The sequence below is a fragment of the Pecten maximus genome, chromosome 5 (genome assembly GCF_902652985.1).
Source record: "Pecten maximus chromosome 5, xPecMax1.1, whole genome shotgun sequence".
Classification (NCBI taxonomy): domain Eukaryota; kingdom Metazoa; phylum Mollusca; class Bivalvia; order Pectinida; family Pectinidae; genus Pecten; species Pecten maximus.
In genome coordinates, this window is record NC_047019.1 from 19,238,157 (window position 1) to 19,254,205 (window position 16,049).

At 34.8% G+C, this 16,049-nt stretch overlaps 1 protein-coding gene across 1 annotated transcript; it reads right to left on the reverse strand.

Moving 5' to 3' along the window:
• Positions 1 to 9,465: 9,465 nt before the first annotated feature.
• LOC117327440 lies at positions 9,466 to 15,444 on the reverse strand. The gene is made up of 4 exons (XM_033884410.1): positions 14,815 to 15,444; positions 13,012 to 13,167; positions 10,594 to 10,703; positions 9,466 to 9,665 (listed from the first exon to the last, which is right to left on the reverse strand). Exons 1-4 carry the CDS (start codon positions 15,047 to 15,049, stop codon positions 9,624 to 9,626), a joined length of 543 nt encoding a protein of 180 aa, XP_033740301.1. The 5' UTR covers positions 15,050 to 15,444; the 3' UTR covers positions 9,466 to 9,623.
• Between the last annotated feature and the right edge of the window lie 605 nt (positions 15,445 to 16,049).

Consider the following 16,049-nt stretch of genomic DNA (forward strand, 5'->3'; position numbering starts at 1 on the left):
CGTCTTACTTAATGATTCTAACTATTATGATACGACAACAATATTCGCCGCTGGTTTTATATAAAATAAATGAAGTAATTTTACAATCACAACACATTAAGGGACCACATTACCAAATCAAAAATAGATTTTGGGTTTCCCCCGTTTGGGCAGAATATTTAAAATGAAGGTAAATGCATCGGGGCCTACTGATTGGATATTTAGGTGAGATAATTTTCCAACGTTTTATTAAGGGCTGGGCAATACACGTAGATGTAAAATATATAGAAAAAAAAAGTTTTTTTTCTGGTCTGTTTTTGTCAGGGGGAGTTAATCAAATGTGAATTTTGTTGTAATTTAGATGAATTTTTGGTGTTGAATTCGATACAAGATGGTGGCCCCCATATAAACAAGTTCAAATAGGTAGAATTTTTAATCATTCTACCTACAGGTGTCCGAGATGGCATTCTTCAAAATAATGACTAGTGGACCAGTGTTGAAAACTCCATTTAAGCAGGACAGTGGTAAACGTTAACATTATCGTCTATGGGAAATAAAAAATGGTTCCGTGGTTCCATTACCATGCCTGGTTCGAATATTCACATGAAAGCGGAACCTTTGCTGAGAATATCCGAAAAGACGCAAGATGCCGAAAATCTCTGTATAAGTTTTAAAACATTCATGTCTGAGCAAAGCAGTTTTGGAAGTGTTAACGGAGTCATCTTACAAAATCGTGGAGAATCATATGCAAAAATTCAGATTAACTCTTCACATGTGGAGATAGGATATTCTTGCGAGATTGATCTTTCTGAAATACAATCGAAGAACAATTTTCTAGGGAAAATAGAAAAGATAACGTGCGTTCATGCGATTTCTTCTCCGAAGTTCTATAGTTTCAAAACTGTGATGAAAGTGAAAGCCATCTGCAACCAGAGTTCGACCATGTTAATGTATCTATCTTCACTGAGCTTATGTCCCAGTACTTTACCACCCTTTCCGAGAGCAAGTCGTACGCATTTTACTCTGCCATGTACAGGGCACTTGTAGGGAATGGACTCTTCTACGGTAGGTACTATTTAATGAAAAATGATTTGGTGTTATGGTGTCAAATAGCGATATGTTTGACCCAATATACAGAAAGTAATAAGGACAATCAAATGATGTTAATGGGCAGGTAAGGCATTGGCTTACTTTTAGAATCACGATGGTATAAGACATATCAGTAAGAATTGAAGAGACATTTTCTTCGATTTAAGTAGTAAGGGTTGTTTCCCTTGCACTTTCGCTAATTTCTGAGAAGAGGAGCTGTCATGGGTCCTCTTTCCATTTAGAGCACAAATAAATGCTAAGCTATGTATGGAAGTTAATACTGTACTTATAAGTAAATCTGAAAACATGTGCATGAGTATGCACATGCAAATCATCAAAGACAGGTACCATGCACATCTTGTCCAAGTACACGGTGGTTGAGGACCAGTTACGATGCAGTTATATTTCGTTTAGACGAATCATGTGTCCTAAAATATGCGCATCATTAATCCCTTTGCGCACCCTCTTTGAGTGTGGCCTTCTTCATTGACATGTTTTGTAGTAGTTAGAGTCAAACACGAACTAAATGAAACAAACTATCGCCTATCTTAATCAACGATGGCTATAAAGCAAACATTACATCCTAACAAAAATCAGAATTAATGGGAAATATTTAAGGTATTAATAAGAAAGTTAAATGATAAATACGTAATATATTACTGTCATAACAAGGTTTAATGATAAATACGTAATACATAAATGGCATGGTTTGATAGCAAATACGTAATCTATTGATAACATTGATTGATGACGAATACGAAGTATATTGACTACATGGTTTAAATGATAATACGTAGTGTTTTGATAACATAATATTTCGTCAAAATTCTATTTTTTATAATTGTGTTTTGTATTAAAGTCAGACATCCGGTGCTGTTGTTATATCATCACATACGAGAGATCATCAGGAAATGATCCATCACGATAACATGCCAAAAGAACCATATTTGCAATTATTATAGCTCACAGAAGTCAACTAGCGATTCTTGTTTTGTTATGTTATAATTAGAAATTAAAAAACCATTGCTATGGCAAAATAAATGACGTATAAATAGCCTGTGCACTAAAGAATCAGATTTGTAAGGTAACATAACATAGAATTTTATGTATAGATTGAACCATCATCAGACGTCACAGTAAATCATTTGTGATGCACAAGAAAAAGGTAGGTGTGTTTTTTTAACCTTTAAAATATTGTAAACAGTGTTCTTATGTAACAGTAAACGATAATAATTTGTATGAATAGAATAGTATCAATATAAATAAATGTGGTCTCTAGGATACTTAGTTTCAAATTAAGGGGAGATAAGCAAGTTTCAGAATTTAATTATGGAATAAATTCTTATTCATAAAATCTTGTATATATTTACATTTTTATTATATGTAATCAGGTCGTACATTCATTTTAGATTATATGAAGGGTTTTAAAAGCAAGAGTATTGATAATGTGTTGCTCAGGATATGAAACCTGACATTTTAGCATGATTAAACCTCTTCGAAAACTACGATTGGGCGACCATAATTTCTGAACCATGAATAATAAGGAGTATGACAGGAAAGGTTTCTGGATTTTTTCCTGCATTCGCAGGGAATTTTGATCATTGGCAAAACGTTTTGAGCGTGCTATATAAAATATCACAATCCTGGTGTTGTCCCCTGTTGTCGTAGCTCTGACTATATGGCGATTAGATTTAGGCAGCGGAAAGACAGCGTTGCATAATGGTAACAACATTGTACTTATTTATTTTAATATTGATAAGAAGACTACTAAACGCCCCAATGAAATGGAAGTTGTCTGACACTTGATATTGCTAATGCAAGGGAAAGTAGTGTTATTAATGAAAACTTTGGAAGGATATAACTTTTTCTCTCAATCTTATAACAGGACCTTCGTTGGTTGTACGAGCGAATTCATTTGTAAGCATCTGCGTTATTCATCTTCAATTCTTTCTAAATTAAATTAAATGTAACCTTTTGTTATTTGTTTTTATTTATATTTGTATTTAATTCTTATTTATGATGAATCATTACGTACAATAGCAATTTTTTAAAAATCTTTTTATATATTTCAAAATAAATTTTGCCAGTTATGATTGATATTTACACACAATGTCTAAAATAATTACATATATCAATGTGACAAAAATGATAAAGAGGTCGTGTTTCGTACAAACCTATATTCTGAGTAGGTATTGATTTTATGGAGCTGAAGCTAGAATTGAATTAAGCTTATTCCTCCTTCCTTCCTTCCTTCCAGGACTCATCAGTTATATTAGTTTAAGTTTTAATTGCTGATATTTAATTGGAAATGTTCCGAAAATCAAAACATCAAAACGACAAATGTCAAGATATGCGAAGAGAGAATATCTCTTTTTTGTTTTAATTCAATTTCTTATAAATATCTTATGTAGCAATCAATCTGAATTAGTGCTGTCATTCATAAATCTTTAGATCTAATTTGAGTTTTGGAAATTTAGGAACTTCACTGTTTACAAATTATACAATACGCTCATACCAGACCTAATTCACTACGAAACACATTGGGATATGTTTCTGTCCTCGTGTTGTTTACCCTTTTCAATTCATTTAAAACATTTCGATACACTTACGTGGTCTTTTAAATAGATACTTAAGAAAACCAAAATCTATATATAGCATTCTATTTTTGGTTTCACACAAAAGGCTATCATGCACAATATGGACATTTTATTTAATCAAAACGTAACGGCATTTGTAGCTTACAACATTCACTAAAAGTCTACACTCCAGGGCTCGTTGCCATCCTGGTGTATTAACAAGGTATACATCAACTTATATTCACATTGTATGTTTTAATTACATAAACAGTGTGACACCGATGTAAACTGCAGATATATAATTATGTTATACATCTCCGTCACTACAAACAGGCCTAGACGTGAGCTGACCTATGTTTCGGGGTACAAAAACATACATCAAGAACAACAGAGAAGAACTGCGTCCAATAAATGTCATTTGATTAAGCAACGTATAACATAGCAGACATGACAACCACGATATTTGGTGTAGGCATGGTGTCAGGGCCAGAGGAAACTTGATGTCAACCATGTTGTTTAAACATATCAGCGACATAAACAAAATTTTGTTTATATGTTTTTAACCAAAAAGATGGAGCACAAAAATACGTTACGCCTGGGGCACATAAATCAGTTAAATAAAGGGTGGGATGGTGGTACAACGGAATTCCGAGGACCAGACATTACCCTTGTAAACATTAGGTTTTGTCACGTGATATAAATCCTACCATACGATTGACAGTTAGCCTTGTTCGGTTTTTAACAGATCACTTCAACTAATGTTTCCATTCTCATTTAGTCTACTTATATTAAATTGTTTAACAACAAACAACATATATTACTCACATATTCCGCTTTTAAATACAAACAGTAGATAATGGCACATCGAATCATCCATATACCATAACGCAACGGATTAACGCACCTGTCACATGCTACTAAACTTTCGCTTTACAATACATATAATATCAAAACATTATGCTGAAAAGCGTAGTCGTTATCACTACACCAATGCAAGTTACATTCTCTGATGCAATGATATAAACAAAGCAGAAAAGAAACCTACCTCCTAATAGATGGAGGGGTCAGGGTCTAAATCCGCGGAGACAACCCGTACGCGAGTACGTGACCAAGTAAACAAACAGTGCTACAGAGATGTGGCGATCGCGGATGTCAATAAGAACGCTCAATATACTTGACATATTGTTAAGCATTGATCAAGTTAGCTAAATATTTGTGTACGAATAGTAAAAAATAGAGGAAAGTTGAATTTGAAATAAAGGAGCTAATTAACTCTAAATAAAATATATAATTTAAACAAAAACTGTATCAAAAGGATGATAACAGGTGGTATAGAAAATCTACTATCACCAAGATACTAATAAAGTACTTATATTTTGGATTTTTACGGAACAATAACAATTAATCATTTGTTTACTAAATAGATAAAACACACCCAACACTATCAAATAATTGTACGGGTGGATACAGCCCCGGAAAGCGCGGGTACATACTGACAAATGGTCAATGTTACATTAAAATAGATTGACTCATAGACCTTGACAAACAAGTTTGCACGCGTGTCATATCATTAAAAGTGAACACGTGTACATGTTTAGATACACTGTATAGTAAAAGCATGACACAGCAAATATATAGTCCAGGTATATATACACAATGTACATGTATGTGGAGAATAACGTTTTAAAATGAACAACTTTAAAAGTAAAAGATATTGCCTCTGTTTCTAAATGACACTGCTAAATTTTTAAAGCTGAACCATGCTTTCCCACACCCCAGACAGGGAAATAGCACGTACTACCTATTGTTAGATTTTGAACGTTGAATTTTGTTTGGTTTGAGTTTGATTAAAACACGTTATCAAGCCAATCAGAGTTACCTGTTATACGATTTTACTAACTTCAAAGAATTCATTTGAAATTTTTGTTTCCTGAACCCACAATCACAACTATCTAAAATGACATTACAAAGTATCAATCATAAGTTTCATATGATGAAGCGACAATTTTAAAAAAAATCAATTATTCTTCAGCCATTTCAAAACAACACACCAGCAATTTCTAAGAAATGCATGCCTTAGAGAGATTTTACAATATTGAAGATACGTATCGTTTGATCAAAATACACACAAGATATTAGCAACACTATTCAAAATCTGACTGACTGTTCATGTCTCATGTGTTTCATGTCATACTCCTTCATTATTATATCAATTATATTAAATATATATAAGGTGTTTTTCAATCAGAAGGAAAAGGCGAGAACGAAATATGGAAACAAAATCCCGGATTGATGATACCAAGGATTGGGATACAAAAGACAACGCTAAGCGTTTCAAGCATGAGGAAAAACACCAGGAGACCCCTAAAGGAATGCTTATTTACCTATCTCTTGATGATCGGGTAATGTTGTACTTACAGGTTTATACATCTATTTATTGTTTGATTATAGTTATGCTGAAGATCAATTAATTTTGCGTTTTCCTATTGCTAAACCCGTCAGAGTTGTATAAATATATAGTGTATAAGATACATTGTGCTAATAAATAGATATATAACTTAGCAAAACAAATGACGAAGGAAGACGCCTTTTTGACTCGTGCCCCGACCGGGCCTCGAACTCACGATCTACGGCACCCAATCGCCTAGCCAGAAATATCCGCAGCCTATACCGCTTTAAAAAAAAGAACGTTTCAATGGCGCAGAGATGGTCGGCCCGATACCCTGACATGATCATTATGGAAGTCGTCTATCAGATGATATGAATACCTGGATCGCAATGTATTAACATACATGGATACGAATATATACACTTTACATTCGTTTGAGTTATCTTACATAATAGGTTTGGGTGATGCTGACGAAGATGGTGAATCAAGTTCTACAACAGGAGAGTCTGAAAGTTCAGCATTCTTTAGTCCGTCGCGTTCCATGAGGGATCCCAAAAAATCGCCAGAATTTCTTCGGTCTATCAACAAAATTAGAGAATGTAAGTCAATGTAATAGGACTTGTGTGATTAAAATGTGATGATTGTTGCCAGATAAAAATTTTAACATCATACTTTTCTGAGTAATGATATAAAAATTAGGAGTGAATTTGATGCTACATGGAGGTTGAATCATCAACATTTTCCAGACTCGTGAAGAGTTCCTATTACCGGACAAAGTTATTCTTATTGAATCATCCATACTTTAACATCTATTTAAATTTTACTTTATTTATTGACTTTTCAATTAACGATACATATTTTGAAATTTTGTTTAGACGGTTTACGCAGAAACGCGATCATTCTGAAAGCCTGCTGGTTTTAAATGTATTCAAATCGGCGACGAGTCTTACCATGTGATCAACATTCGAGCATGCATTGTTTTGCTTCTTGTTTAGAATATATTTTCTTATTCTTATATATTTACATTTCAAATAGTACAAAACTGTCCAGTGGATATTCCACCAGGGTATGCGCAAGGGGCAACTGCTTCCGAAGGAGTGGACGATGGTACGTATAAGCTAAATAACAAACATATAATTTTCTAAAATTGCCTTCAAACGAGGCTCAAGAAGTCAATACTCTTTATAAAAGAAATGATCTTTTTCATTAAGCAAATGAAAGGAAATTTATGCTGTAACTTAGACATATTGAAACATCGCAGTTACATATTGTGCATGACTATCAATGACTCGTTTGCTTGTTTCTTCTGCAAGGATAATAGAATAATACAAGCAACTAACCTACAAAATAACATTGTTTTTATGGTATAGAGCTCCTTCAAACCTGCAAATTTTCTTGTCGGTTTATGTATTTGATAAAGTGTCAACTCACTCAAGCTGTAGTTGATGAGTCCTCTCAGGGGGACGGATTATTTTGTCAAACAATATTCTACAACTAACACTTTTTTGTATTTAGTTATTTTATGTCTTATTGATTCAGACGATCTGGAATCGGATGTGGGTCTCGGTAGTATCAGGGAGCCAGAGCCTGCTCTCTTTGGAGAAGAGTTTTTCAAAAGCAAATCAAGCAAACCATTGGCTTTACCAGGATTACAAGAAGTAAGTTTATATTTTAAACAACTATAAAGCAATAAAGCAAAAATTCTACCGAAACAGGGTCATACTTGTTTAATTATTGTTGATTTTTTTAATCTATTACGCAACACATTTTGTGAAATGACGAAACCATCCTTGATGCCCGGGATGGTAGTGCGATGGGTCTTAAAGCTGACAAGGCAAACTAAATGAGTAAAAACAGTAGTATTTCCAGTTAGTTCCATTAGAAAACGAATACTTGTCAAATACCACAACATCTATCCTAGCGGTTATTTTCGCTTAGTTTACCTGGTAAGCGTAAACACGATACAGATTATAACAAACACTGTATAATACCATAGGGGCTAGCAGTGATTGATATGGAATAAGAATAAAATTGATAAAAACGAGCTCATAACATAACATGATATTTAATGCGTTCTCTCGTGTTTTCTGTTGGATTTATTAGTATTGTTAGTATCCTATAAATATCGTGAGTAAATGGACAACTCAAACGACTGCAAAATTATACGATAATGACGGACCCGGTGGTTAAACATACTTTTTCAAGCGTTGTGTTGACAGTCCGTAGGCAAGATATGCACGAACGTGGAAAAATGAACTATTTCGGATCTATTCATTATTTGCTAGTTATCATTTGTGTGCGTATTTTATTTTTGTGAGGAAATTGTAGGATAGCTGAGAGATAATGGCCATCTTTACTACTCTGACCTCAAGTAATTGTGTTTTATTCTTGTGATAGGTTACCTAACGCGGAGTTGAATACCTATTACTTGTGTGATTTATTGATACTTTCCTTTAATCTCATTCGGAAGTTTTTAACTTGCACGGTCAGCTTTAATGTTGGAAGAAACCACGGTACACTTGGAAAACCTACATGGTCGGACAGGTCATCCCTGTCACATCAGATCTAGGAATCGAGCCCAGTCGTCTAGGTGAAACGTAATACAGTTATCATTGCACCACACACACAACATCCATCATTTTCCCTCATTCTATCTGTAATGATAACGTTATGTAAATCCCAATGATATTACGTGAACTGTTATTTTATTAATTTCTGTTCATTTTATTGATATGCAATATGACATAATATATATTGTATGGCATTGGGAAAATAATGAAAACCTTAGAATGACAAGTGTTCGACAATATGTATACTGTTGTTTCAGAAAACAATACCAATTTTGGAAATGTTAGGTATCTGCTTGAAACTCCAGCTGCGAGTTACGTTTTAGATATGGGTTATGGTGACGATGCTGTTGTAAAAGCTATAACAAGTTATATGAAACACAAAGGTAATAAAATAAGTGTTGAATAATTACATGTATAGATATAAATTGTCCAGTTGGGCAGATTGGCAATTCATTCCTCCTTTTGTAGATTTTTGTTATATATAATGTTCATATAAACAGGTTTTTTTCTTCAGGAAATGTAGAATTCGACGTGAACGACCTGAACCTAAAATACAGTAAGAAGAAGCTACAAATAAGTAGATGAAGGCCTTTCAAGAAAAATAATCATTATGACTTTTGATTGATATGTCGTTCTTATTATATATATATAAAATAATTCTATTTTCGTGAAAGTGTATTCAGTCTTTGCAACTTGATCTCCCATTTTGTAGGTATTTCTGTTTGCTCGTAAAAAATAAATTATGAACTTTTAACAACACCTCAAGTCCACGAGGACATATTATGTGCAATATATACAACTGGAGTACAGCTGTGTATTTGTAGAAACAGTGTTTTCAACAAAATGTGATTTAACAATGCCATTCATGGAAATAATTATTTAATGATGAATTGTTGAACAGAACATAACTGATCTTCTTTTTAAAGTAAAACAAAGTCTTGACTTCTGGAAATAACAAAAGGGATGTACTTCCTCCTTGCGTTGCTGATTTTCATTCTGTTTGTTGTTCCATCCATCGAATCAGAAACCCACCAGGTTCTTGGAAAACATAAATCCAACAATCTGGAAAAAAATAAAAATATATTTAGTTTTTATTTCTGTTAAATTCATCTGTATGATTTTTTTTCTTACTTTCTATCTAAATAATACATGTATTCAATGTGTGGGAACATATTACCCATCCGGAATCTCAAGGAAATCGCTATGTGGAATTAGTTCGGCCAGAATGACATGTTGAATATTGATTAACATATTGATTGCAGCCAGGGCGATATTCATATAGGGAACGTATGTGCATTTATGAGTGTATGCAACAGTTAAGATCTACAAACAAACAGAATCACCTGTTTTGATTATCCCATGAAAAGGCTAGCGCAGCAGGTCATTGTGGTAAGACTTTAAGTGTAAATGTTTTAGATAATTTAACTGTATGTGGCAATATCATATTATTGGAACTATTGTTAGTGAGCGTCAGAATTGTATTGAATATATACGTGATGTGCTAGATATGCAAAGTTAATCGTACAACAAAATTTATAAATAAAAATGAAATGTACATCGATATTGTTCTATATGTGTTCACACATTACCGGGATAATCTAAAATATGACACAATGCAAAGTGTTTACTATTTACTACATTGTATTTACATTTCAAATATAAAACAATTTGAGGAATACATTTTGTAGTTGTCAATTCAAGTCCGTTTCTTGTTCCATAGATGTGTGAGAACTCCTAATAAATCTTTGAAGCATTTGGTTACTATTTTAACAGCCAGTAAGCACATTGAGAAAAATAAAGGATGAAGGATATCTACATGGAAGTCGAAGTCTCGACAAATTGGGTTTAATTTTAATAATTGGTGGATTCCAACCCACAGCGTTATCCCTTTTATAGTACAATTAACGACACAAAACAAGGAAATATACTCTGTTGGAATTGCCGATGGTCCATGTCGCTTAAACACAAATAAAGAACTTACAAAACTTACCGGGATAACCTGCAACACACCTGATATCAGGCATATGTAGAAGGATTTTCCTACAGAATAGTGACCAAGTTCTTGTAAGACCAACGAACAGGACGACAGCATCATAGATCCTGCAGAATATAAGATCAAACTCATTATACTAAGGAAGCCTTGCTTATATTTATGTAGAGTAATAGAATACCTCACTTGTCTGAAATAGACCGAAATATCTTTTTATTTATTCATTTTACAACAGTTGTGAAATAAATTGTTCAACTTATACAAATCATGCTTATTGCCGCGGATAGAACACGGGTTTTACTTTTGAAGGAAATTAAAGTGGCAATGTGTCCAGGTGACCCTTTTACATTTATCTGAGAATCGAACCATGATATCCCAGATTAAAGAAGAATCGGTTATCATCGAGCTATTCGACTATCCATTGTAATCCAAATAAAATCAAAACTACCAAGTCAAACCGCCGTATCAAACTTACATTCAGAGACCTTAATCTGTGTCTGCATCACAAGGAGTACTTTTCCCTTAAACGCTAATCATGAAAAATGAACCGTGGCCTCCCATGGTAGCCCATGTAATATAGATAGCTTACTCATTTGAAGCATTGTTTAAATGATAATGTGACACTTTTATTAATGATTTATCAAAACAAAAAACAACAAAAACAACATGCAAAATGAGTTGGAGAATTACTATGGAGTTACAGCAAGACATGGAAAGTTAATTCGTTTGTTAAAACAATAGTGTCTTATACTTAATGCCATGTCCAGCCATTTAGCTGTATCCACGCACTGGCTAAACTCCTCACAAGGTAATTACAGGCTACACTTTTCACAAGGTAATAACAGGCTACACTTTTCACAAGGTAATAACAGGCTATACTCCTCAGAAGGTAATCACAGGCTAAACTCCTCACAAGGTAATCACACACTACACTCCTCACAAGGTAATCACACACTACACTCCCCACAAGGTAATCACAGGCTACACTCCTCACAAGGTAATCACAGGCTACACTCCTCACAAGGTAATCACACACTACACTCCTCACAAGGTAATCACACGCTACACTTCTCACAAGGTAATCACACACTACACTCCTCACAAGATAATCACAGGCTAAACTCCTCACAAGGTAATCACACACTACACTCCTCACAAGGTAATCACACACTACACTCCTCACAAGGTAATCACAGGCTACACTCCCCACAAGGTAATCACAGGCTACACTCCCCACAAGGTAATCACAGGCTACACTCCTCACAAGGTAATCGCACACTACACTCCTCACAAGGTAATCACACACTACACTCCTCACAAGGTAATCACACACTACACTCCTCACAAGGTAATCACACACTACACTCCCCACAAGGTAATCACAGGCTACACTCCTCACAAGGTAATCGCACACTACACTCCTCACAAGGTAATCACACACTACACTCCTCACAAGGTAATCACACACTACACTCCTCACAAGGTAATCACACACTACACTCCCCACAAGGTAATCACACGCTACACTCCCCACAAGGTAATCACAGGCTACACTCATCACAAGGTAATCGCACACTACACTCCTCACAAGGTAATCACACACTACACTCCTCACAAGGTAATCACACACTACACTCCTCACAAGGTAATCACACGCTACACTTCTCACAAGGTAATCACACACTACACTCCTCACAAGATAATCACAGGCTAAACTCCTCACAAGGTAATCACACACTACACTCCTCACAAGGTAATCACACACTACACTCCTCACAAGGTAATCACACACTACCCTTCACACAAGGTAATCACAGGCTATATTCCTCACAAGGTAATCACAGGCTATACTCCTCACAAGGTAATCACAGGCTACACTCCTCACAAGGTAGTCACACACTACACTTCACACAAGGTAATCACAGGCTACACTCCTCACAAGGTAATCACAGGCTATACTCCTCACAAGGTAATCACACACTACACTCCTCACAAGGTAGTCACACACTGCACTCCTCACAAGGTAATCACACACCACACTCCTCACAAGGTAATCACACACTACACTCCCCACAAGGTAATCACACACAATCCTTATAAGATAATTATATGCTACAGTCTATAATAATGCTTCTTAAATTCCTTGCAAAAGGCCTGCCATATATTTTTCGTGGGGAAAAACTAAGGTATGAATAAATAGTGTTTTAAAATGACTTTGTTGTTGCTACCTTTACAAAGGGATAATTTAATATATAATGAATTATGCGAGAATTATCCTGAAGAATTCTGAATATAGATACTTTGTACGGTTTCCTTTCCGAATCAATTTCTAATTTTAGAATATGCTTTTAGGTATATGCTTTGTAGGTTTTCTTTGGAAGGCATAATTCGTTAATTTTGTATTTTAAAGATACATACCACTAGCAAATCCTACAAAAATCACAGATCTTGTTGATAGAAAATGGGATCTGATGCCTTTAAGGAAGACGATGATAGTATAAACAGTGCCTCCAACTGCTCCAATTATAGATACTGACGCCAGCACGAGTGATGCTACCAAAAAGCCGGGTATCGCTGTGAATGAAAGATGACATCAGTATCTCCATTCAAATATGGATGCATAGAAAACAAACGATTAAGTTGAAAATCAGGTAAAATTATCATTAAAGACGTAAGACAAGTTTTCTTTATTCAACGACAACGTCTGTGATACCCCACCTTCGTATTGATTGATTTATTTTCCCGTTTAATTGCATGTTCTTCATGCGAATATCTGTATTTGTGGTTAAAAGGACGCTAGTTCAGTACTAAGGGAATTATACTTATAATATACGCTGTCGCAAAACTTTAATTCGCTAATGAATGTCATGTCAATCAACGCGTCAATACACGTACTGTAAAGAAAGCTTTAGTGATTTAATAAAGTCTATCTAGGTTTTCCATCCGTGTTTTAGCTGAACAATAATGTAACTTGTAAACAAGGTCTTATGACAGGCAACACATAAATGATGGATTTTAAAAGGAGAAAGCATATGATAGCTTTCTTTCGTCATTCCTGAATGGGATACATGGATAGGTACAGGTAAAGAGAAAAAAAGATACTCTTTGTTCCTCTGACCACTGGATCAGGTAACAATGTTCAGCGTCATAGTATGTGTGCATCCGGCTGTACGATAAGCCCAAACAAAAGAAGGGAAACACTCAAACTCTGTGGAAAGCGTGATCTCAAGGGAATGTTAAGTATATTTACTGGCTACACTGCTCATCGCTGCAGTGAAAATATCAGTTTTATCAATTTGATAAATTTCTATATTTCACTGGCAAAAATGCACTAAAACAGGGTATGGCGTACGTGCTTTGTCTGTACTACATCCGTAGGCCAGTTCGTATTTTTTCAATATTTGTTTGTCATCACTCTGCCGAGAATATGAAATAGACATATCCACTGTGTTCGCCTTTCGGGCTTCTGACGTCAAGTTTATTATAGCAATAGCCAAAATCAGAAATTGATTTGCCCTTGCTATGCAAACCATCTCTTATAGTTAACAGAAGAAAAAAACAAGGCAATAACGAGATAGATTTAGGTTCTAACGCAATAACGAATGCTTTTCAGAGATATATGAAAAATAATAATACTATCATCGGCTCAAACAATAACGTCACAACTGAAATATGTATTATTTGCTTTCCTGAAAAAATCAAACAGATATAGCGTTTATAGGTGTGAATCGCTTAACGTCTCGTTGAAGGTGGTCAATGTCAGCAATGCTAGTTGTACCTGGAGTCAATATTTACTGATTAAAAAATAATGCAGTTTAATTGCATGCGTATTATTATCTTTATGATGACATCATACACTCTAAGTAACTGCATGCATAATATCTCGATTACGAACTAAATAGTCGCTTTGAAAATTCATTGAATGTTTTCGTTTAGAGCAGTAAATCACAGTAATGTTTTCAGGCACCATTTCCTAGTATTTACTGATGCGTGCTTGTTAACTTTAATATTTACTACGACAAGTCAGGCGGTAAATGTGTATGCAGTTACTCCTATTAAATGTATGCTGACAATTCTATAATTTCTCTCAAAACAATATCACCTACCTACCAACCTAAGCCTGTTTTGCATAAAATGGAAAAAAATGAAGGGAAGACAAAAGGGCATCTATAATAATAATACCTCATGCCCATACTAGTAGATAAACGAACATTTACTTACGTCCTGCTGAGAACCATACTGCTGGAAGACAAGAAGTGGTATCATTTTGTCCCTTACAGCAATCATAAATGAGCCCACGATCAGCACACTCTTCATCAAAAAACCAAAAGGGGGTACAGACACCGACAACACTACCAATGGTAGTTACGAGCATCAGCGGGTAGAGAAATCGCCAGGTCTCATCACCATGTGGTCCACCTTTTGAGTTTAGAAGTTTCTTCAACGTGAACTCCATTAGATAAGAAAATGAATCACAGTGTTGTAACTTGTAAGTATACAAGATAGTATACTCCTTTACCTGTACATTTACATTTCAACATATGCACCTGAAGTCGTAACGTAACGAGAATGTACATTTAATTGTCTCAATATGCACATTGCATTACATATACATCTTCGTCGTGAATGTCCAGTTTGTTGAGTTCGTTTGTCCCACAACGTTCTAGGCCTTCAAGCTCTCTATTGTAAACAAACAGGTAATGTCCATTACCGTGGTCACCTTTGGAACACGTGTCTGTCATTTAGGATTGATACTTCGTATGGGTAGAGTAACGTTTAAGTTGTCTGAACAATTTATAGCTCAGGTAAGGATATTCTGCATACCATGTGTATCACAGAAGTTGTTGTTGTTTTTTGTAATTTTCATGTCGTTCTCGGATTTTTACACGCTTGTGATCAGAGATACATACTGAGATGAGCCAACAGTATTTACAATATTCTCACTGAAGTTTTATGATTCGTCTCATGAAAGGTTGTATTACCTCTTCTAAAATCATAAACACACTAAAGATGAATAAAAAGAACTTTACTTGAACTATACATGTATATTCCGCTGAACCTTCATTTTCGTAATCAGATCACGTTTGTCATACAATTAAATCGTGGCTGCTCCGAAGATAAGGATAATATGATGCATATTTTTTATATTCTGGGGATTACATTTCGTTATATCCGCGGTTATTCAATAGAGTCTGAAAATAAATACATAACGAATATATAGAGTGCAATTATTTTTAACAGAATTTTAACACGAAGTCGTTTCCTTTTTATAACCTGTGAACTGAGTACGACTGTGACGACTGCGAAATATTAGCCCCGTGATATTAACAATTACACAGTGATTTGATTAGTATATCGCTGAAATAAGACTTCCTGTGTCTTTTATAGATACTCCCAAATATTAAGTGGAAAGCCAGTTATATTCCTTTTAGATAGTGTCATGCTTGAGAATATGC

Excerpts from the sequence above, each read along its gene's own strand:
- LOC117327440 (XM_033884410.1), bottom strand. The coding sequence starts at position 15,049 with ATGGAGTTCACGTTGAAGAAACTTCTAAACTCAAAAGGTGGACCACAT. Across the intron at positions 13,168-14,814 it reads AGTATGGTTCTCAGCAGGAC|CGATACCCGGCTTTTTGGTA; the intron begins GTAAGTAAATGT and ends TTTCATTCACAG. Across the intron at positions 10,704-13,011 it reads TTTTGTAGGATTTGCTAGTG|GATCTATGATGCTGTCGTCC; the intron begins GTATGTATCTTT and ends TATATTCTGCAG.